Source organism: Vitis vinifera, chromosome 17 (genome assembly GCF_030704535.1).
Source record: "Vitis vinifera cultivar Pinot Noir 40024 chromosome 17, ASM3070453v1".
In the NCBI taxonomy this organism is placed as follows: Eukaryota; Viridiplantae; Streptophyta; class Magnoliopsida; order Vitales; family Vitaceae; genus Vitis; species Vitis vinifera.
This window is the reverse complement of record NC_081821.1, coordinates 5,022,390-5,048,020: the sequence shown is the minus strand read 5'-3', so window position 1 is coordinate 5,048,020 and position 25,631 is coordinate 5,022,390. Positions and strand designations below refer to the sequence as shown.

General features: G+C 36.5%; 1 protein-coding gene across 1 annotated transcript; it reads left to right on the top strand.

Moving 5' to 3' along the window:
- Nucleotides 1-9,897: 9,897 nt before the first annotated feature.
- On the top strand, nucleotides 9,898-11,889 carry LOC109124303 (wall-associated receptor kinase-like 6). Its single transcript, XM_019226395.1, has 2 exons — nucleotides 9,898-9,931; nucleotides 11,057-11,889. The coding sequence occupies exons 1-2, from the start codon at nucleotides 9,898-9,900 to the stop codon at nucleotides 11,887-11,889; spliced, it is 867 nt and encodes a 288-aa protein (XP_019081940.1).
- Nucleotides 11,890-25,631: the final 13,742 nt, after the last annotated feature.

Below are 25,631 nucleotides of genomic sequence, written 5' to 3'. Positions count from 1 at the left end.
TCAGAGTTATTGAGGCAATATTTCATAGAAAATCCAAAATGAAATATGTAAGTTAAAAAATAAAATTGCATACTTATTTGGAATAATTGGGGAATCTAGATAATTATTTGGCGAATAATCAAATGAATTTTCTATAGATTAATTTGACAAAAAAAAAAAAAAAACACTCAAAAGATCAAGACAGATTCGGGAATAAGTCAAGGATTCTGTAACTATCTAATTGTTGATCCTACTTATCTAGGTTTCATAAATTTATACCATTGCATTGAATTGTACTAGTAGAGTGTTTCCATGGGTTGGGATCAGAAAAAATAAGCACCTTCATTCAACAGAGCCATATGAATTAGTAACGGGGGATTCCTCCATTTTCTTCAGAAACCAAAACAGCACGACACATTACACATTACAATAACACATCACATCATGCATTATCGACAGCTCATGACGCTCGATATTGGCAACGATGCACTACTATGCAAAGTGTTTCCCGCCAGCCTACAAGGACAGACCCTCTCATGGTTTCATCGCCTACCTCCCAACTCTGTTGGCAATTTCAGGGACCTGTCCGAAGCTTTCGTGGGACAATACTTGTGCTCCGCTCGACACAAGCAAAATATCAGCACCCTCCAAAACATAAAAATGCAAGATAACGAATCCTTGAGGGAATTCGTGAAGCGATTTGGTCAAGCTGTGCTTCAAGTAGAAGCTTGCAGTATGGATGCTGTCCTACAGATCTTCAAGCGAAGCATCTGTCCAGGCACTCCATTTTTCGAGTCACTGGCTAAAAAGCCTCCTACAACGATGAATGACTTATTCAGACGAGCCAACAAATATTCAATGCTCGAAGATGACGTACGTGCAGCCACCCAGCAAGTTTTGGTTGTTGGACTGATTCGTGCCCAATTGGTGTCTCAGCTGATTTGTGTTCAGCTGGTGCTCCTTGATTGAGGGAGTAATCAACAAAATTTATTACCTATAACACCATACACTAGGGTAGCAAAGAAAAAGCTACTATAGTATAGTGGCTCTAGGGTCGTTCACTGGGAATGATTAACAAGCAATCAATGATACCAATTCCAAGTGAATTGGTCTTGTTTCATTTCACGGTTAGCTTAAGAAGTAAAACACAAATTTTGATTGGCAAATGTTGAGACTTAAACTAACTAACTTAACAGAAGTTTGGAATAATTTAGGAAGAAAACATTCCTTGGAGAGTTAGGTTCACTGGGGTGGTTCCTCATGCAAAAGACACGGCTCTGGTCAAATGGTTCATTTCCTCGCATTAGAGATTCAACATATAGTCAATTCTCTAACCGGTGATGTACAGAGACTCCTTCAATTAGATTTCACTTTAATTCTCTCACTGATGCAACTTGCAATGGTTTAAGCCTCTCACTAAGCCTTAACCATTCAAGGTGATCTTTAACCTTGGATTACCCGTCAAAAGCTCGCAAGAGATAACTAATGGATGCCTCCTAGGAGTCCAAAAGCTTACCAAGTGTTGGCTATTCTAGAAAATCCTACCCTGAAGTCACCTACCAGAGGCTCGCAAGGGGTAAACTAGTGCATTTCCATGGTTGGAAATCACTTGCCTTACCAAGTGTTGGCCTAGGTGACTCCAATGTGTTTTAAGTTAACTAAAAACATTGAAATCACTAAAGGATTTCACTTCTTCTTCATTACTAGCTAAAACCACAAAGCTTTGCATTCTTGCACTTGGAACCTTCCTCGGCAACCTTAGCTCCAAGGAATTAGAGGTTTAGTTACTCATTCTCTGGGGAAAACTCCTCAGAGAATTCATAACTTAGAAATAAAATGAAAATACAAAGTGAGAAGGTAAGGTAGTAGAAAGAAATAAACTTTACTTGCTTACCCAAACGTTTACAGAAGGAACTCCTCTCTGAGAACAGGCTCCCGAGAGGTATATATATCAACATATTATAAAACTAATTGTTACAAAGATATTTAGTCTTTTTACTAACTTAAAAACTAAGGAATAATGTAATTGGTGGTTTACAAGGAGTATTTTGGGATTTAGACAACAAAAATCTAATGGAAAATATCTCCCAATGTCGGTAGCAAACTTCGGGAGGCTTCAGGAATCATTTCGCAGGAGAAAAATGGTCTCTGCGAAATTTCGCAGACACCCAAGAGGGCTGCGAAATTATTTCGCAACACCAAGCTATCTTCACAAGGCTGCAAAGTTGGCTTCCACCTTGAGGTTCCCAGCTCCCTTCTCGCGGCATGGTTCGTGCATCGTCAGAAGGAGAAACACCTTACTGTACAAAAATACTGCGAAATCACTTCGCAACAAAAAGGTGATTTCGCAACACTTTGCAAAATGCTTCCTTCAGCTCGGAGTGATTGGCTTGTAATGGATGCAACTTCTTCGTTTCAACTCCGAATTACACACCGTTTGAAGCATTGGATTGTTGACTTCCTGAGCTTTGAAATGGTATATAGCATGCATCATTTGGACTTCAAAAAGTGCTCCAAAAGTGGCTGCTACGACTGTCATCAAGAATATGCTTTATGGCAGATTCTCTTTGTTTTTTCTCCTTGCAATCCGGATTCACTCTTGGCAAATGACTTTTAAGCTTTGCCCAAGATTCCTCATAGCTCTCCTCAGTCTTGACTTGCTTTGGTGATGAAAATACTAACAAAAACACCAAAACTTACACAAAGTGATCAAAATTGCTTTAAAGGATCCTTAACATGCCAATTGAGTTAAAAGGCCTAAACTACTACTCAAAAGTGTTTAAAAGGATTAATTATAGGCTATCAAATAGCACTTTTTAAGTAGTAATCACGGACGGCCATCTAGAAGTGATGCGGAGAGAAATACTAAACCTCCGGATCGGCCAAAGCTGTCTGACCAAAGGCAGGAAGGGCCAAGTCGCCCGGAAAGGCCGCCTCTCACACCTCTTTCCATATCGTATGAGAAACTGCTCCCGATGATCCAGGGCTTGTCCGACTTCAAATGGCCTAGACCCATTGGAACGGATTCATCCACAAGAGATCGTAGTAGGAGATGTGTCTTCCACAAGGATCATGGCCATACAACAGAGACATGTCGAGCTTTTCAGTATCTAGTCGAGAGGCTCATAAAAGCAGGACATCTAAAGCAATATCTTCGCTCAGATACTAAAGGAAAAGTCACTTCCCAACATCATAATTCTGGAGCCCCCAGGGCCCCAGCCGCCCCCAAGGCCGTTATAAACTATATTAATGGAGGTCCATCTGACGAGGAGTACGACTCTAGGCGAAAGAGTCAAAAATTGTTGCGGGCCGCATCAATACGAGAACGCATCAATTCCATCCGGCCTGGGCTAACTGGAGGGGGCCCTCACCCCATAGATGGGACAATCATTTTCCCACCAATAGATCCCACCCGGACACTGCAACCACATCGCGACGCCCTCATCTTGTCTCTGGAAATAGGGGACTTCGATGTGCGGCGTATCTTGGTTGACCCAGGCAGTTCGGCCGATCTTGTGCAAGCATCAGTCGTTGGCCACATGGGACACAGTCTCACAAGCCTCGAAAACCCTGGACGAATCCTATCCGGATTCAACGGGTCTTCAACTACGTCCTTGGGAGACATTGTACTGCTGGTCCAAGCTGGCCCAGTCACTCTCAACGTACAATTCTCGGTGGTACAAGAGTTATCACCCTTCAATATCATCTTGGGACGCACATGGCTTCACTACATGAAAGCCATCCCCTCTACATATCATCAAAGGGTGAGCTTCCTCACCAGCGAATGACAAATTGACCTATACGGCAGCCAGTTAGCCGCTCGCCAATGCTATCAAATAGCACGAGAAGCAAGGGCTAACCAGGAGGATGCATCTCCCCCTGAACCCAGCATTGCACACGACCAATAGCAATTATTGGGTCCGGCGGACAAAGATCCCCCGGCAGTAGATCCCTTACAAACAATCCAAATTTCGGTGGAGAACACTCACCTCACGAACATCAGTTCCCTCATGACAATTGAAGAAACTCAGAGCATGCAAAACATTCTCAGACAGAATCATGACATCTTCACATGGGCACATTCTGATATGAAGGGAATTCATCCCTCTATTGCATCTCACAGGCTTAACGTCTTTTCAGCTGCCAAACCCATCCGGCAGAAAATCAGGCGTTTTCACCCGGATAGACAAAAAGTCATCCGGAATGAAATTGACAAATTGCTAGAAGCCGGATTCATCAGAGAAGTATCTTATCCGGATTGGCTGGCAAACGTGGTGGTGGTACCCAAAAAAGAAGGAAAGTGGCGGGTTTGCGTGGATTACACCAACCTCAATAATGCATGTCCAAAAGACAGTTTTTCCCTACCACGAATAGATCAAATTGTGGATTCCACTTTCAGGCAAGGGATGCTCTCTTTCTTGGATGCCTTCTCCGGATATCATCAAATCCCCATGTCTCCGGATGACGAAGAAAAGACAGCATTCATAACGCCACACGGCCTCTATTGCTACAAAGTCATGCCATTCGGACTCAAAAACGCTGGCGCCACTTATCAGAGACTGATGACAAAAATCTTCAAACCTCTGATAGGCCACACAGTAGAGGTATATATTGATGATATCGTGGTTAAAAGCAAAACCCGAGAGCAGCATATCCTTCACTTACAAGAAGTTTTTCACCTCTTACGAAAGTATGGCATGAAGCTAAATCCTTCTAAATGCGCCTTCGGCGTAAGTGCTGGCAAATTTCTAGGATTTATGGTCAGCCAAAGGGGCATAGAAGTCAGCCCGGATCAAGTGAAGGCAGTCATGGAAACACCCCCTCCCAGGAACAAGAAGGAGCTACAACGGCTCACAGGCAAGCTCGTCGCACTAGGGCGTTTTATAGCTCGCTTCACTGATGAATTGCGACCATTCTTCTTGGCAATACGAAAAGCTGGAGCACACGGATGGATGGACAGTTGCCAAAACGCTTTCGAAAAGATTAAGCATTGTCTATGCAACCACCCATCTTGAGCAGCCCCATCCCAAAGGAGAAATTGTACATGTATCTAGCGGTATCAGAATGGGCAATTAGCGCCGTTCTATTCCGCTGCCCCTCACCCAAGGAGCAGAAACCTATCTACTACGTCAACAGAGCATTGGCGGACGTAGAAACCAGGTATTCAAAAATGGAGCTAACGGCCTTAGCCCTTCAAAGCGCTGCCCAAAAGCTCCGGCCCTATTTTCAAGCCCACCCGGTGATCGTGTTAATCGATCAACCCCTTCGCAACATTCTGCACAAGCCAGATTTAACCGGGAGAATGCTACAATGGGTCATTGAATTGAGCGAGTTTGGAATCGAATTCCAACCCAGATTGTCCATGAAAGGCCAAGTAATGGCTGACTTCGTGCTAGAGTATTCCCGAAGACCCAGCCAATTCCACGAATCAAGTAAACAAGAATGGTGGACTCTGCGAGTTGACGGAGCCTCACGCTCATCAGGCTCTGGAGTTGGGCTCCTACTACAGTCTCCAACTGGGGAGCATTTGGAGCAAGCCATCCGGCTGGGATTCTCGGCCTCTAACAATGAAGCAGAATATGAGGCAATCTTGTCCGGATTGGACCTCGCCCTTGCTCTATCCGTCTCCAAACTTCGGATCTACAGCGACTCACAACTCGTGGTAAGACATGTCCAGAACGAATATGAGGCTAAGGACGCACGCATGGCGCGATACTTAGCTAAAGTAAGAAACACCTTGCAGCAATTCACCGAATGGACAATCGAAAAAATCAAGCGAGCTGACAATAGGCGCGCTGACGCCTTGGCCGGCATAGCTGCCTTCCTCCCTATCAAAGAACCCATTCTATTGCCTATACATGTGCAACCCAACCCCTCTGTCGCAGAAATTTTCACCTGCAATACCATTGAGGTACCCCAAGCGGACAGCCAAGAATGGACGTATGACATCGCAGAATATATCGGGACAAGCACTCTACCCGAAGATCCTAAACAGGCACACAAAATCCGGGTGCAAGCTGCCCGTTTTACCGTAATTGGGGGGCACTTGTACAAACGATCCTTCACAGGACCTTACTTTCGGTGCCTAGGGTATTCAGAGGCCCAGTATGTGTTAGCCGAGCTACACGAAGGAATATACGGGAATCATTCAGGAGGACAATCTTTGGCACATCGAGCCCATTCATAAGGATATTATTGGCCAACAATGAAGAAGGATGCGGCAGCCTATGTAAAAAAATGTGATAAATGTCAAAGGTATGCTCCCATTCCACATATGCCGTCAGCAACATTAAAATCAATCTCAGGCCCATGGCCCTTTGCACAATGGGGCATGGACATAGTGGGACCTCTCCCAGCTGCACCTGCCCAAAAGAAATTTCTGCTCGTTGCCACAGATTATTTCAGTAAATGGGTGGAAGCTGAAGCGTATGCTAGCATCAAAGACAAAGATGTCACCAAGTTCGTATGGAAAAACATTGTTTGCCGTTTCGGAATCCCCCAAGCCATCATAGCTGACAATGGTCCACAATTTGACAACATCGCTTTCAGGAATTTCTGTTCAGAGCTGAACATCCGGAATTCATACTCCACACCACGATATCCTCAAAGTAATGAGCAAGCAGAAGCCACAAACAAAACCCTAATCACTGCGTTAAAGAAAAGGATTGAGCAAGCCAAAGGGAAGTGGGTGGAGGAGCTACCCGGCGTCCTATGAGCCTATCGAACCACACCCGGACGACCAACAGGAAACACTCCTTTCGCCCTCGCATATGGAATGGATGCAGTCATTCCTACTGAAATAAGTCTTCCTACTGTCTGGACTAACGCAACAAAACAGAATGACGCAAACACGAAATTAGGAAGAAATTTGGATTGGGCAGATGAAGTGAGGGAGAGTGCAGTCATCCGGATGGCAGACTATCAACAAAGAGCATCCGCCCATTACAATCGCAAAGTGAAGCCCAGAAGCTTCAAAAATGGTACACTAGTCCTTAGAAAAGTTTTTGAAAACACTGCTGAGGTGGGTGCAGGGAAATTCCAAGCTAATTGGGAAGGACCCTATATAGTGTCTAAGGCAAGTGAAAGTGGAGCCTATCATTTACAAAAGTTAGACGGAACTCCATTACTTAGACCATGGAATGTGTCTAATTTAAAACAGTACTATCAATGAAAAAGAAAGACAAGTACAAATGGAAGAAAAAGAAATATTTTATTGATATATATCAATGAATATACAAAGAGGTCTCCGCACCACGAAAGTACAAAAAGAAGATTACAGCAAAAAAATTGCAAAAAGACAAAAGCTATCAGGGAGCAGCCTCAAAGTTTCTTCTCTTCACCCGGAGGAATTGAAGGGACATCCCGCTTTATACCATTCTTCTTCATACAGCAGCGATAGCCGAAGATGAAGGTATCATCCACTTGTTTTTGGTAGTCCGCTTCAAGTTCCTCCCTCTCTGCAGCAAACTCCCGTTGTAGCTCTTCCTTTTGCGCTGTTAAGCGCAGCTGCAAATCTTCTTTCTGCTTCTTTTCAATAGAAGCCTCTGTCCGGAGTTGCCTCACCTCCCCCCGCAGCCGGGCCATCTCATCCTCTGCCTCACGCAGGCGGGCCTCCATTGATTCCTCCCGGCTCTTTGCATCAGCCAAATCTGCCCGGAGGGCCTCATTCTCCCCCCCGAGCGGTGGATAAGCTGGCCTCAGCCTCCCCCAGTCTCAGGCGCAACTGATCTTCAGTATCTTTGTGCTGAGCGGCAAAGGCCTTCATATAATCAGTGGTTCGCAGCAGGTCAGTAAAAAGATCGTATTAATTGGCCATGCCATGGAGACCACTCACCAGCTGCAGGCAAACAGTCAAACAAGAAAAACAAAGTTAGAAATCACACCACAAACACACATCAGAAGGACAAAAAATCGAAAAAAGACAGTATACCGATTCCACCATCTCGAACATATTGGCTGAAGGCACAACAGTGGTCAAGCCGGGTGGAATCTGTTTCAGCTTATCTTCCAACTCCGCGTAGCTAAAAGAGCTAGCGGAGATGCAAGCCACGTCATTAACATGATTCCCACTTGATGAGGCGACAGAAGGAGACTCTTGTTCCGGATTCGGAGCCTCAACATTTTCGGCCGGATGTGGCTCGTCGGGCGCATCCTCATCCGGAACCACCAGGACGGCTAGAGTCTTAGTTGTCACCTCTACTTCGCCCCCATCCGGATGAGCGTTGTAGGCGGATGAGCAACTAACTTCAATCTCTTGTTGGCGATCTTGAAGCCGCCCGATGAGCCCGGACCTCAGGTTGCGCGCCGAACGAGATCTCTTCGAAGGTGGCCCCTTCACCAGAACAAGAGCCAAACGGTCCGGATCGTCCGAGGGCTGACTCTGGCTTTCTGCCCCCGCTTCCTCCATCGGGGTCGCGCAAACGGCTTCAGCTACATCGGCATCCGGATTAGGGGAGCCCGGATGGTTGATAGACGCAGCTTCATCAGCCAAGATAGCCAGTCGGGCAACCGTTGCCAAGGAGGTACCCGAGTGGTTCAGCCCCGCAACGTGTCCGGGTCCGCTTGAGATGGAGTGGGGGGCAGGATTCACTGGCTCCTCTATTATTACCTCCGCCTCGTGAGTAATTGGCGGAGGAGCAAGTTCATTGGGAGGAGTGGGCTCCTTCACTCCCTTCCCATTTTTCACTAGCTTCCTCCTTTTCGCTGGAGCTTTATTTGCAGGAGAGGCTGCGCCGCGTTTCTGTCCGGGAGCCTTCCGAAGAGTCCCTTCGTTCTTTTTCTTCTCCCGATTATCCAGGAGTGCTCGACGTTTTTCAACGTCAGCCTCTTTAAACTCCTGGTAAATCGGGAGATCCTTCATAGTATAATGCTCCCCAGGCACTACCTCCTTTGGCATTTTCCTGGGGAGAATGTTGACGACATACTCTTGGGACTCCCGGACGACCGCCATCAGGTTCCGCGCAGTCAGCAACGTCTTGTAGTGCCTCTCCTTGGCGTCTATCTCAAATAACTTGCTGAGACAGGCAAAAGACGCCTTTTCCACCCAATCCACGAGGTGACCCCTTTTTTCCGGACCTGCATTAACAGCAACAAAGGATTGATAATACCATCCGGAAAGATCAACAAAAAGACAACAAAGTAAAAATCCGGACAACAGTCGCAAAGCAAACTTACCCGGAATCACTAAAGAATAATTTGGAGAGAAGGGCCTCCCCGGACGCCCTGATGACCCTGCCCATGCACCCCGGACCGCCACGTGTCCCTTCGCCCCTCCCTTCGTCTAGTCGGGTAGCTCCGTCACCAGTTGAAGGGAGGGCAGGTGAGCGGACATGCTGAAGATGTCATTTTTTACCTTCTTCAGCGAATATACAAAAAACACCTCCAGCAGCGTCAGGTCGAGGTTATACAACATGCTTATGATGCTGCATCCCATCAGCACCCGGACGATGTTGGGGTGAATGAAGGCGGGTGGAATCTGGGTAAAATGCAGGAACTCCTTGAACAACGCCGGCAGAGGGAAGCGGAGCCCCGCGTTGAATTGTTCCTTTGAGAAGATAATGGTATTTTTCTCAAACTTCTCAGTCAAAGCAGGCACCTCCTCATCATTCAGTAGTTCCACAATCACGCCATTCGGGATGCAGAACCGGTCCCGGAATTCCTTCACATCCAGTTTGTCGGTCGCTTTCTCACGGACATCGCTAGCGCGGGCAGATGAAGTAGCTTTCTGCTTCGAAGACATTTTTTAGCCCGAGTTTTACCAAAACCTACATAGAAAAGAGTGCAACAGTTAAACACAGCAATCCAGAAAAATCAACAAACACCAACATTCAACACACAGTCGCAAGCGATTTGCCCAAAGCAAGTCAGAAATCAAGCCAATAAACAAACAAGCGCAACAAAGGGAAAACAAGAGCAAAAATGCACGTACCAAATGGAAATGTGGAGAAGAAAGGTTGCTGTCGCGACACAAAATCACCGGCAGGAAAAAACTCTAGGGTTTTTTCACTCAGAAAAGCAAAGGAAAGCACAGGAAGTAGAATAAGCAAAAAACTCTCAGAAAAAACGCAGTAGGAAAAATACAACAGTAGGCACAGTATGCTATTTATAGAGAGACAGCCCCTCGGAAAGCCAAACGCCTAAACAAACGCCATCATTGAAACGACATGCTGCCTGGGAATACCTAGAGTCGGCGGCTCATCATAAATGCCTTTTTTGGCTTCCGCACCCCCACTCGCCACGTGGCCCAACCAGACAAAAGATCGACTTCGGTTTCAAAAACCAATTATTTTTTAACCCACCCATTTTTTCTAAAGCAAAATAGGCAAGTTAAAAGGGGGGGCATTGTAGGGACCCTCCCCTCCGAGGACACATGGTACGCATCTTACAGTGACACGTGGCACGCATTGTCATCCGAGTCACCCTCATTCGGATCTTCCTATAAAGCACACATAACGCGCTTTTTCCCATCCGGACTGCCTCAAGGAAGAGCAAACGACGCTTACAAAGCAAAGGCATCCGGACGATTTCCATAGATGCGTCCGCTCCACAATTACATCCGGATAACCAACATGGGCCATCCGGATATAATTATCCGGATCATTGACTAAAGTAAAGCAAGTCTTACACGCTATCACAACAACCAGCCATGGCTCACGTCCCATCACCTGCAGAGTGAAAGGACAGGATGAGGTGACAACAAGTCACTTCCCACGATCATTCTACATGATCACTTCCCACGATCTCTGACAGCAGCATCACCTACCACGGTTTATGACAGCCGCCAGTAGGGTGGCGATGACCATGCTGCCTCCGAATGTCATCATGACAAACATAAAATATCTCCTCACCATTAATGAGAGAAACAGTACTCCTGGCACTATATATAAACCTTCACACGAAGAGGAAGGTAATCTCTCGATACCTAGAAAAATGCCAACTGACTTATATCTCCTTCTCTGACCATGGCTAACAAAACCATCGGAGGGTGCATCCGGACACCCTGTCCGGATGTCTTTTGCAGGTATAACGACTGAATCAAGAACCTTTATGGGTTGAGATCGCGTGTCCATCTATTCAGCAACTACGTGGAATACCAGGAGCGCGAGGTATCAACAACCTCCTCCTGAATATCTGGTGAAGCCCACTTGTACCGACTTCAACTGCGGGAATTTCACCATTCCCTACCCGTTTGGTATGGGAGAGGCCTGTTATGCCAATAGCTGGTACTCCATCAACTGCAACCATGCAAAACCCTTCTTAAACCATACCCGCCTCAATCTGGAAGTGTTGAATATATCACTGGACTACCAAAAGGTGACGGTTAACAGTCCCATATCTTCGTTGTGCAAAGATACAGAGGAGGTGATGACTGAAACGAAGGCAAACATCGACTTGAACCAAAGTCCCTTTTCGTTCTCAAGGCTAGACAACATATTCATGGTGTTGGGTTGCGGCGGTGCACGCCTCATGGACAAATCCAATGAAGCCATGGCATTGGCAAGTTGTGAAACGATATGCGAGAGTGGTTATGTTGATACTAAAATTTGCTACGGCATCAACTGTTGCCAGACCACAATTCCACACGCAAATAATTACTTTCGTAACAACTACAGTGTGAATCTTACAACAGAGAGTAAAGAAACGGGTTGTGTGACACATGCTCTCATGGTGGACGGAGACTGGTTTTCTCGCAACTTTTCGAGTCAAGATGTTATAAAAATGGGATATGCTCCATTGGCACTGGCATGGACGATAGAAGAGAATGACGAGTACGCCAGCTCTCGCTGCAACCGTTCTCTACACTATGACCTTGATAGGGGAACTTATTCTCGGGATCCTTGTACCTGCGGATCGAAGACAGAAGGCAACCCTCACCTCAAAAATGGATGTCAAGGTATGCTTCTTTCTTAATGTTGTGCTTCGATCTTGGATAAGCTCATACAGCAACAATCGAAAAAAAGACGATATCCTTACCAGTCTGGTTCTATGTTGCTCCTTGGGAAGGATACGTTCGTGTTTTGTGTTTTTTATTTTTTATTTTTATTTTTATCTTTTTAATGGAAATGTTGGTAATGAATAAAGTAAAAACCAAAGTAAATTTCTCAAAAAGCAGTTTTGGAAATATTTTTAAAAAATAATTTAATTTATATTATTTTGAAATAAAAGTGTGGACCCCGCATTTTGGCTCAATGCGTTTCCCACTCGATGGTGAAACTCGCTTTTTATTTGAAAAATTATGATTTCATTGTTGATTATGAAAAATGACTTGGAGTCGCCACTTATTTTTGTTTTATTTTTAAAGGGTAAACAAAATAAGAAAGAAAACCCTAAGTGTGACTCATTATTTTGGAAAATGTGATCTGCGAAAAACCGGATCGGGTTCGGGAGTCAGGTTACTTATCAGGAAGGTACGGTAAAAACCGTAGCACCCTTCTAAGCCCCTAAAACGGGTCTCTACTAATAAAATGAAGCAATCGTGGCATCTAATAAGGAAAATAATGAATACCCGCTTCGATCATGCACGTATGAGTATCAGAATATGTATAGAAAATAACCAGAGTATGAGCGAATGCGTACCTGGGTAGCAAACGGCAACGCGCTATCATGAATTATGGTTAGTGAGCAATGAACAGATATAATTAAGCGCATATCAAGGAATAGAGTAAACCAATCATGCATGGCAAATAAATTAATCGATCATGAAGTCAAGTATATGGGGCCCCCACCAAAGCCTGTTTTATCTTGCTTGAATCAATTCCGATAACTCCATTGTTCGGAATTACAGAATTTGATTCCTTGCTTATTTCAAAAACATTTTAAAAACAAAGGAAGTATGAAAAATTGCTTGCCATAAATAAAAGTGGCAGCAAAGCTTTATTAAAAATGCGATTTTGAAATGCTCTAAGGATGAAGAAAGAGGTGGAACGTCGGCTGGATAGAATTCCGGATGTGAGACATCCGGAGAAGGTGGAACGTCGGCGGGGAAGAAATCCCGGGTGTGATACACCCGGGTGGAATGGCGGCGGAGAGGGATTCTGGATGTGAGACATCCGGATGGAATGACGGCGGAGAAGAATTCCGGGTGTGAGGCACTCGGATGAAATGGCGGCGGAGAAGAATTCCAGGACACCCGGATGGAATGGCGGCGGGAGAAGGATTCCGAGTGTGAGACACCCGGATAGAAATGACGGCGGAGACGGATTCCGGGTGTGAGACACCCCGGAGGGAATGGCGGCGGAGAAGGATTCCAGGTGTGAGACACCCGGATAGAATGGCGGCGAGAGAAGGATTCCGGATGTTTCACATCCGGATGGAAATGACGGCGGAGAAGGATTCCGGATGTGAGACATCCAGATAAGGTAGAACGTTGTTATGAGTAGCGTGAAGGATAGGTATGAGTTGTATGGATATGGAGGCTCGGGTGAGTGGTTTTAATGGGTATGCGAAAGAGTGAAGGATAGCATGCGCCTGGGAGACCCCATGTAAGTGGGGGAGTGGGATGGAGAATGAATGAGAGGAAAAGGGGTGCAATGGAGGATGCCTGATTCCTGCAAGCTTGAGTGAGGAAATGGGTAAGACGACCTAGAGAGAGAGGTGTATAGATGAACGATGGGTATGGGGACGCTGGTGAGGTGAGCTTTGCTGCCAGGACAACTACTCCAGATTTCCTAGGATCTCCTTCAAGCAGGGATGAGAAAATAGATGCGTACCATGGACGGATATCTAGATCAGAGGAGGATAACAAAACAGAGCGCAAGAAGTAGATACAAGAAAATGAGCCCGACAAGCTATGCTTCATATCATACCAACAGGCTTAGACGATGGTGGGTAAGATTAAAGGAGTATTAGATGAAAGGTAAAGCATGGTTACAAAAATATTTCATGGAGAAATCAAAACCAGAGCAAACTAAACCACTACAAAACCATTAGCAAAAATATGAACGCATTCACTCCCAATCAACAAACATCATCCGAGAATCAACAAAAACAAAGTAGAAAAGCACACCATCAGAAGCTGACGAAGAATATACAATAAACGTACCTCAAAATAGCTCTCTCCAGCTAGGGGCACCAGAAATCGGACAGCTATCCTTTCTCTCAAGCAACCCGCTAAGGAATCCCTTTCCCCCTCCGGTCCTCTCAAGCTCAACTCTCCTTTCTCTCCTTTTCTCGTTCTTCTCTGTATCTCCTTTGTCTTTCTTGGATTTGCCTTCCCAATGATCTCTGCTGCAACCACCTTTTTCTTCTACACTCCTTCTGCAGTTGCCTTTCCTGCCACCTTTTCTGTCTTGCTTCCCTACAGTTGCCTTTTTTGCCACCTTTCCTTTTGCAGCTCCAAAAAGCGAGGTGGATTCCTTATGGCCATTAAGGATGTGACACGTGGCTAAAATGTGGTCTGCAAAAACAAATAGAGAAAAAAAGTGACCCATGCCTAAATGGGGGTCTACAAAAAGGTTGAAAATCAAAATGTTTTCAACTCGATTTCTATGTTTTTTTAATACTTTTCAAAATAACTTTTATCTATAATTCACTACTTTCAATCATTTTTCATATTTATGTCATTAATTTTTAAAAGATTAATCGATTAAAAACAATAAAATAATCTCAAATTTATAAATTCCACTCTCCCCTATTTGAATTAACATTTCATTATTTGAAAGAAGGTTTAAAAGATAAGTTATTTTTACAATAAAAAAATGAGGGTATTTTTGTAAAAAAAAAAAAGAGTATTTTTTAGGCCAAGTCTAAAAGGTTAGACTTATTTCATACTTTTTAATTGAATAATCTTCTTTTAAAATAGTTATGAGAAACAACTATAATACTTTACAAAAAAATATGCTATTTTCAAAATAAATTCCCAAAAAACCATTTTTTGTCAACAAAATTAGCAAACTTGTTTTCGATTTTCAATGTCGTAATGCAAAACATTGATAATGTGTGCAATGTCTCTCTTGATGCCACCATAGTTGACATTTTTTAATGTTAAATTAGAGTTGTTGATTCATACTGATGGTTTTGTTCATATTTCCTTGAAATTCAGACACTCGAAATTAAATAGGTCAATCTATGAGTAATAATTAGGTTAACAATATGAACTTAAATATTACATAATTATTAAACAATTATAACATTGTGTAACTTATTTTATAATTAGGTCAAATTAAGTCTTTTTTAAATTAATATGATTACCCTTGTAACTTGATATATTTACCACTTAATTGACTTATTTATTCAAAATAAAATTTTAAATGAGTTAAATAGATTATAAGTATAATAAAGTTAATCAACATAAATAGGTCAATTTGAGATGAATTCAAGTTATATAGATTAACAAAAAAAAAAAAAAAATCCATATGTTTATTAAACAAAAAAAAAAGTTGATACAAATTTGATTAAAACACAATTATATTCAATCTAAACCTATGAAAAATCTATTAGATTCAAATTGTGTTAACTATTTTGATCAAACTTTACCAACCTTGATATTAATGTGAATCATAACTTTTACTAAAAAAGATAATTTCATTATCAACAATGAAAATAGTTGTAAATAGGCTATAAATTGACGCCAATTTATTTATTTATTTATTATTATTATTATTATTATTCATATGGGGCAATCTTTTAAGCACCTTAAGAAGATGTCAACAAAAAGCCTAATAGCATCTAACAAAGATATATATATCCTAATTCCTATTTAAGTCAAACTTATATTCAAATAATTTAAGAATTGCATTATTATTAATAGGCTCAATATAATTCTTCCCTTCTACTAAATCTTAAACATTTTATTTCTTGGAGATCCATTGGACTGCAAATTAGAATTTATGGTTTCATCCAAACAATTGGACAAGCTATATATCATGTCACCAAACATTTTTCAATGAGTTGTCGATAGGTTATATATACCTAACCATGTTTTAGGATACAATTATATGGTTAGGATTAAATTAAGGTATAATTGAATAATACTTGTAAGTAAAAATCCTTCACAAAAAACAATTGGTCTATAGACTCTTCTTGTGACATACCGATGATTAATATATTTGTGTTCATATCTAAGAGTATAGATATGGAATTTGCAATAAATTTCATTAATAAAAATGGGCCTAAATTGATAAATAAAGCCCAATGAATATATCCCACATGATAGGTGAAGTCCAAAGCCTAAATATGACAAATTAAAATAAATTCAATTATACCTAAATTTTATATTCTATAATTTAAGTCTAATTTAATATAAAAACCCAAATCCACCGTTCAAAATAAAACCCAATTTAATATGTAAATCCCAAACATCCTAAATATGCATAATTGTCTTATACCTAAATTAAATAATTCAAAAGCAAAACTCATATTAATTATCAACCGATCCAACATATTTTACTAACAATAAAGGAACCCAAATTCTATATCAACTCACTAACAACAAATGGGCCCAAGAGGAAAGAGAGAGAAAGTGGTGAGATGAGAGATGAGGGGAATGGGAGGTGGTCGTCGGCTGCAGGACGTGTCGTCACTGGCTGGCCGACGGCGACTGGCCGATAATCGGCTGACAGGTGGTGTGGTGTAGTGGGTTTGGGTGGAGAGAAAAAAAAAAAAAAAAAAAAAAGAGGAAAAAATGGGGGTGGGGGGAGATGGTGGCGTGGGTGGAGTGGACTAGGTGGGGGAAGAAGAAGAATGTAAGAAAGAAAAAGAAGAAAGGGGGAAAAAATGGGGAGAAAAAGAGAAAAAAAAAAAAGGAAAAAGAAAAGACAAAGGAGAAGAGAGGAGGGGGGATACGGGAAGTGTCTTCCGCCGTAGGGAGTGGGAGAATGTGTCGTAGGTGGGGTAAGTGGGAGGAGAGAGGAGGGAGGGAAAAGAAAAAGGAAAAAATAGAAAAAAAAAAAAAAAAGAAAGGAGAAGAAAAAATAATAATAATAATAATAAAAGAGTTAATGGAGTAAAAAATTCATGTAGTTGAGATTTAAATTTAAAAATATAATTGAGTTCAAATTAATATAAAATAAATATTTAAAATAAATTTTGAAGTTTTAAAAGTTTTAAATTTTAAAAAATTTAATAAATACAAAAATAGATCATTATATTTTAAGATAAAATTAAAAATAGAAGAAAAAAAATTATACTTTGAATTAAAATTTAATTTTTTTCATTGAATTTTAAAATAAAATATAAAAACATAAAATATAAAGACTTTCAAAGTCTTAATTTAAAAAGAAAATGATTTTAAAAAATTGACATATTAAAAAAAAATTATCAGCTCAAATTTTAAGATTTTTGAGATAGTAAAATTTGATCTTAAAATTCCATAAAAATATTTTAATATTCCTATTTCAATAAAGATACAAATGGTTCAAAGGCCTGCAACAAAGGATCCTCCTCCTACATAGGTTTTAAAAAAGAAAGGAAGAATATTTTCGAATGTTGACTTGTCAAAACAGTCTTCACTTCTCTTCCTTTGAATGTTAGCCATCCATAATTCTTGCCTTGATGAGTCCGGCTGTCCAGCCAATTTTTATTGGGTCCTACAATATTTCTGTGCGTGGAATAGAAGTTGTACCACCAACTGACCTGTTAAAATTGGAATTAGACATTGTCTCTCTTTCTAATGGTGATGAACAGACCCCTTTACCTAATCGTCCTGCAAAATACAAAAGAAATAATTGAAATAATTAAAATAATTAAAAAAATTAAAAAAAATTGAAGATGGGAAGGTTATCTTCAAAGATCCACAGGCTCGTCTGAATTTTTTAACTTCCTAAAAGAAAAGTTTATTTACATGTTTTGTAAATTGTATTTATTTAGGATTAATATTTTTTTTTAACTATAATATAAATTTTTTAATTTGATTATTGGAAAATACTAAGGGAAGAAGATGAAAATACACTTAAGTTATATTTGGTTATAAAATATAATGAAGAAAGAAAAATGTTAAGAAAATAATTTTTTTGTATTTGATTTTATTATGAAAGCTACGAAATAAAATAATAAAGAAAGGAAGAATATTTTCGAATGTTGACTTGTCAAATCAGTCTTCACTTCTCTTCCTTTGAATGTTAGCCATCCATAATTCTTGCCTTGATGAGTCCGGCTGTCCAGCCAATTTTTATTGGCTCCTACAATGTTTCTGTGCGTGGAGTAGAAGTTGTACCACCAACTGACCTGTCGAAATTGGAATTAGAGAACAAATACCACGTTGTCTCTCTTTCCAATGGTGATGGACAGACCCCTTTACCTAATCGTCCCGCAAAATACAAAAGAAATAATTAAAAAATAAATAAAAATTGAAGGTGCTTATGCCAAAGGAATGGGAAGGTTATCTTCAAAGATCCACTGGCTCGTCTGAATTTCTTAACTTCCTGAAAGAAAACATAAATTTTATGAAAAAATTATTTACATGTTTTGTAAATTATATTTATTTAGGATTAATAATTTTTTTTAAAATATAATATAAAATTTTTAATTTGGTTATTGAAAAATATTAAGGAAAGAAGATGAAAATATACTTAGGTTTTATTTGGTTATAAAAATATACTAAAGAAAGAAAGAAATAAATAAAAATGTTAAGAAAATGATTTTTTCGTATTTAATTTTATTATGAAAATTATGAAATAAAATAAAATATAATTAATATTAATTAAAAAATTATATATTTAAAATTATTTAACTTTTATATAATTCAGAAAAGTAATTTAATTTTTATATAATAGAAAAAGAAAATGAAATAAGTTTGAAGAAATATATAAAAATAATTTATTAACTTTAAATTTATTTTTTATTTTTTTTATTTTTTTATTTTTAACAAATTTTTGGAGAACCAAATATAACCTTTGGTAATCAAATAGAGTTAGCATAAAATACAATCCACTAACATAATAACTTATTTTAGTTAGATTAATAGAATTTTCTAAGTAATAATCTAGTCATAATATGAAAGTAACTTATTCATATTTGGGGCATAACTTGCTTCAACCTAGTAAGTGACATTTTCTTTTTGAAATATTGTACATTAGTTGGGTGTTTGGTTAAAGAGTAATCCTTGGTTGTAAATTTTTTCTTTGGATATCGCTTATAGTGGCTATTGGGTTGCTAGCATTCTTAATTGGTCATCTTAATAAATGATTAAAGAAAAATAAATATTAAAAAAATGATTTTCTCATGCATGATTTCACTTAAAGGGATACAAAAGAAAATTAAATATAATAAAATTAGTTAAAAATTTATATATTTTTAAATTATTTAATTTTTACATAAAAGAGGAAACATAAGGAAAATAACTAATATAAATATTTTATTAATTTAAAATTATTATTATTTTTCTTCATTTTTTTCCCTTTATTTTCATTTTTTTTTCTTCATTTGAAATTTTGTATATTTATTTTAGAATAGTTCCTCATTTAAATGACTGATTTTTTTATATTATTGGTTATGCTTTTAAGTAACAATTTATTTTAAAAAATTAAATCTATTTTTTTAAAGCAAAAGAAAAATTGATAAAAAAGCATATTTCTATTATATTAAGTTTTTTCCTAAATGATTTATACTAAATTTATTTCTCACTCAAATGAAATAAAATTAACATAATTTGATTAGTTTTTAAAATAAGACTTATCCCGAATTTTCAAAAATGAACATGGTTTTATTTTGTGTGAAAAATTAGATTTGGGTATTATAATAAGGTTAAAAGGTTGGAAAGAGGAATAAGAAAAAAAAAGTAATTTTTTATTAAGATAAAAAAGTGCAAAAAAATTCAAAAAAAAAAGGAAAAAAAAGAAAAAAAAAAAGGTGCCCTTAGTGTTTCTATTCAGAAAATCAATCCTAGACCCAAGAGCATCTGCATTAAATCAGTGATAGCTGATGCTGATGGTCAACTCAATGGAGTCCTCTTACACAACTTGATAAAATACAGTCTGGAAATGATAGGGATGGAACATATAAACACTGAAAACGAATTCGAAATGATATATAAAAATAATTTATTAATTTAAATTTTATTGTTTAACGTTTTTTATTTTTATTTTTATATTTTTTTATGATTCTTTTTTATATTTTCTCTTAAATTTTTTTTATAATTAAATGTAATCTTAAAGGATTGAATTTGAGAATAAATCAAAGATTAATGGGTTAAATAATTTTGAATGCTTTGAGAATTGCTTCCTGCTTCTTAACCTTATGGTTGGATATGAGAGAGATGTTTTGTTTTAAATATGATTATGTGGCAGTAAACTTTTCAAATGAAATTAGAACAAAAATTCACTATATTTCAAAACACTAGGGTAATGCCTAGTAACCACTCATTTTGTCGTTTGAATATGACACACTGATACAACACATGATCCAGACATTTCCTCATGGTCTTTTGGAATGTATATATGGATGTAACATGTAGCAGAAATTTGAATTTTCAATATATATAGTAGACTTGTCAATTGAGATTATAAAAAAACAATTGGTATTGTAAGAGAATTCTTAATGAGAAATTCTATATTTTTTTTTCTCTTTGAATTTTTTTGTTTTTCGGATTTCAATAATTTCAATCATATTCTGTTTTTATTTTTTGAATTACTACTTTACTAATTTATACCAAATTTGCTTCTTATTCAAATTGAATAAAATTAACCTAGTTTGATTAGTTTTTAAAATAAGACTTATCCCAAATTTAAAAAAAAAATGAAGATGGTTTTATATTATATGAAAAATTAGATTTGACTATTATAATAAGGTGAAAAAGGTGGTAAACAAAAATAAGAAAAAAAACGATTTTTTTTAAGTTAAAAGTTAAAAAAATTTCGCCTTACAAAATTGTTTTTTAAAAAAGTGACAAAAAATAAAAAATATAACTTATAGGAGTTAAATCCAACCAAACCCAACTCGAGTTTAATCCATACATGTTTAAGGGTTTGAGTACGAAAAAAAGTTTGGATTGAGTTCAAATTTACTTCTTGTGACCATCTTCACATTTCAAGGCTGGCAACAAAGGATTTGTCCTTAAAAAGGGGAAAAAAAGAAAGAAATAGTATTTTTGGATATTGACTTGTAAAAACAGTCCTCACAATAATTCAATGTCTTTCTCTAGCATTGAATCTTAGCTTAATTATCAATCGTGTTGTCACAAGAATTCTTGCCTTGATGACTGGGCAACTTGGTCCAACTGTCAAGCCAATAGACAAGTTGGGACTTGAAAAGCAAAGTTGAACTCCACTTGATCCTGATTTGACAAGTAGATTTGGCCATGCATAAAAGAAATGATATACTTATTAATTTTTATAGACTGTTACAATATCTCTATGCGTGGACTAGAACTTGTGCCACAAACTGACTTATCAAAATTGGAATTATTGAATGATTAAATGTTACATTGTCTTTCTTTCCAAGGGTGATGAAAAGAACCCTTTACCTAATCGTCTAGAAAAGTATAGAAGAGAGTTATTTTCAAAGATGCGCGGGCTCGTCTAAATCTTTTTTTTTTTTTTTTTGGTAATAAGATGGATTTGAAGGAACCACAAATCGATTGCCCAAAATTCCTTTTCACCCCTAATTTATAGAAAATTTAAAAAATATTTTAATTTATTTTTTGTTTTCCTTTTCCGGTTTTGAACACATAATCCATCCTGAACCTATCTTATTAACATTCTTATCCTAACCTTTAATTTATTTTTTCTTAAGTTCATGAGATTAACATAAAAAGGTGGTTAAATTGGATTTTGATTAGTGCAATAGTTTATTTTAGTGAGATTAACAAATTTTTCTAAGTAATAACTTAGTCACAATATGGAAGTCACTTATCCATATTTGGGGCATAACTTGCTTCAACCTACTATATGATATTTTCATTTTGAAAGAACACATATTAGTTGGGTGTTTGGATACAGAGTAATTCAGGGATGTAAATTTTGCCTTTCAACATTGCTTATAGTGGCTATGGGGTTGGTAGCATTCTTAATAAATGATTACTATTTGATTATTGAGATAATGCTTGGTTTTTGAAAAGTATTCAAAAAAATTTAGAGAAAATGATTATATCATATTTGATTTTATTAGAAAAAATAAAAAAATTAAATATAATTAAAATTAGTTAAAATTTCATACATTTTAATTTTTTTTAATCTTTGCATAAAAGAGAAAAATAAGTGAAATGAGTTTAAAATGATATATAAGAATAATTTATTAATTTTTATTTTTATTTTTATTTTTTTTCACTTTTTCTTTTCTTATACTTATTATTTTCTTCTTTTCTTTTGTCGCATTTTCTCTCAATTTTTTTGAGAAGTAGAGGTAGTCTTAAAGGATTTAATTTACGAATAAAGTAAAGATTAATGAGTTGAATAATTTTGACTGGATTGGGAATTACTTACCGTTTCTAAACTTTATGATCGGACATTAGAGGAATGTTTTGTTTTGAATATGATTTATATGACATTAGACTTTTTAATTTTTTAAAATTTTGTCAAATATATAATTTTTCTAAAAAAACATGTTTTTAGATTGAAATTACTATTTCAAAACACTATCAAATGAACTCTTCATTAATAGATGTTTAAGTTGTTTGTTTTAAATTATTTTTATATGTTAACACCATTTATAAAATTAATTATTATATTTTTTATTCTTTTAGTTTGAAAACTAATAATTTTAAAAAAATTGTTTAATATATTAATTTTAAAATATACTAAAAATTAATTTATGAAAATAACTTATTCATATTTGGGACATGACTTGTTTCAACCTACTAAATGATATTTTCATTTTGAAAGAACACAAATTAGTTGGGTGTTTAAATAAAGAGTAATTCTTGCTTGTAAATTTTGTCATTGGACATTGCTTAGAGTGGTTGTGGGGTTGCTAGCACTCTTAGTTGTTCCTCTTAATAAATAATTGCAATTTAGTTATTTAGATTATACTTAGTTCTCATAAATTATTAAAAAAAAATATTAGAGAATAATTCTTTCATATTCGATTTTATTAGAAAAATATAAAACAAAATCAAGTATAATTAAAATTAGTTAAAAATTCATATATTTTAATTTTTACATAAAAGGAAAAAAAATAAGTGAAATAAATTTAAAGTGTTATATAAAAATAATTTATTAATTTAAAATGATTTTTTATTGTCCTTTCACTCTTTTTATATATATATATATATATTTTCTCTCAAATTTTTTGAAAACTAAACGTAGTCAATCTTAAAGGATTTAATTTGGGAATAAATCAAGATTAATGAACTGAATAATTTTGAATGGGTTAGGAATTACTTATGGCTTTTCAACCCTATGGTTAGACATGAGAGAGATGTTTTTGTTTTGAATTTGATTTATGTAGCAGTAGACTTGTCAAATGAAATCAGAAGAAAAATTCACTACATTTCAAAAGACTCGGGCAAATGCCTTGGAACCACTCATCTTGTTGCTTGAATATGACACAAATACATACAAGATGACTGGTTTCCAGGCATTTGCCCATGCTCTTTTGAATTTTATATATAAATGTAACATGTAGCGGGATTTTCAACCGAGATTATTAAAAAAAAAAAAAAATTCTTTGTCAATAGAAGGAAATGACAAGTCGTTTGATAGTAATTCTAAAACAGTGTTTATAACTTTTTTAATATTTTTTTTTTCAAGTATTTTAAATGTTAAAAATATTTGCTAGAATTACCGTCAAATACAATCTATTTCTATTGTAATATTTGTGAATTGTCATCTCTATGTCAATAATAATTTTAGAATTAAGGGATATTTGTGTCCCATGTTTACTCTCATCAAAACTTCGGTATAAAAGTATTTTAATGGAAGATTATTTCAATTGAAGTGCTTCTTTTCAAAATTTTTGGTAGAAGTATTTTCTTTAAAAATTATTTTTTTTAAATCACTTATAAAGTATTTCTTTAACAAATATTATAAATGATTTTTTTATAATTTTTTAAATTTATTTTTTATTGAGCTCAATAAGGGCTCAATACAATAAAAGTTAGGGTGAACTCAAATGGGTGCATCCTATGGGTGCACTAGGATGGATTGACAACCAGAATAATTAACACACTAGAGTTTGAAAGTTTTGAAAGAGAGAAAAGAGTAGCTAGACTATTTCATACAAGTGTTCTTTTTTTTTTTTAAAAAAAATGCATAGAGCTCTCAATATATAGAAAACCATCCTTAGACACTCCAAATGATAAAAGTAGGTATCGATCAATCGAGTTCTGGTTCAACTGATTAAGTAGTTGTTGAATATTAAATGCACTAAATGTATAAGATATTTAAAATAATCATACAAAGAGTGTACAAGACAACTCATTAGAAAAGAATTTGAGTATTTTTCTACAACTTATTTGCTTCTTTTCTTCATTAAAACACTTCAGACACTTTAATAAATGACAATAAAAAAAGCGAGTGTTAAATTTTATTTTCAAAATTTAAAAAATTCAATAAATATAAAAATAGAATGCTATTTTTTAAGATAAAATAAAAAATGGAAGAAAAAAATATCCTTTGAATTAAAATTTAGTTTTTTAGTAGGATTTTAAGATAAAATTGAAAAAAATAATAATTACCTTCATATAAAATAGAAAAACATTTAGAGGCCTAGTTTTATAAGGTAATGATTTTAAAAAATATTTAAAAATTTTGAGGTATCAAAATTTTTTTATTATCTCAAATTTTAACATTTTTGAGATAATGAAATTTTATCTAAAAATTCAACCAAAATATTTTAATTTTCCTATTTCAATTAAGATATTAAAATACCCAAAAATTTTACCATCTTATTGGTTCATCAAATGGTTCAAATTTACTTCTTGTGACCATCTTCACATTTCAAGGCCGGCTACAAAGGATCTACATAGGTCCTTAAAAAGGGGAAAAAAAAGGAGTATTTTTGGATGTTGACTTGTAAAAATAGTCCTCACAATAATTCCACATCTTTCTCTACCATTGAATGTTAGCCCAATTATCAATTGTATCTATCTGTAAAATACAACTGTCACAAGAATTCTTGCCTTGATGAATCTTCTGGGCAACTTGGTCCAGCCATCAAGCCAATAGACAAGTTGGGACTTGAAAAGCAAAGTCGAACTCCACTTGATCCTGATTTGACAAGTAGATTTGGCCATAAATAGAAGAAAGGATATGCTTATTAATTTTTATTGAATGTTACAATATCTCTATGCGTGGATTAGAACTTGTGCCACGACCTGACTTATCAAAATTGGAATTATTGAATGATTAAATGTTACGTTGTCTTTCTTTCCAATGGTGATGAAAAAAGCCCTTTACCTAATCGTCTAGAAAAGTATAGAAGAGAGTTATTTTCAAAGAAATGTGGGCTCGTCTAAATCTTTTTTTTTTTTTGGTAATAAGATGGATTTGAAGGAACCACAAATCGATTACCCAAAATTCCTTTTCACCCCTAATTTATAGAAAATTTAAAAAATATTTTAATTCATTTTTTGTTTTTACTTTTCCGGTTTTGAACACATAATCCATCCTGATCCTATCTTGTTAGCATTCTTAACCTAACCTTTAATTTATTTTTTCTTAAGTTCATGAGATTAACATAAAAAGGTGGTTAAATTGGAGTTTGATTAGTGCAATAGTTTATTTTAGTGAGATTAAAAAAAATTTCTACGTAATAACCTAGTCACAGACTCACAATATGGA

Coding starts and splice junctions, on each gene's coding strand:
- LOC109124303 (XM_019226395.1), top strand. CDS start 9,898: ATGCACGTACCAAATGGAAATGTGGAGAAGAAAG. Junction 9,932..11,056: donor TGGAAATGTGGAGAAGAAAG/GTTGCTGTCGCG, acceptor CCATCTATTCAG/CAACTACGTGGAATACCAGG.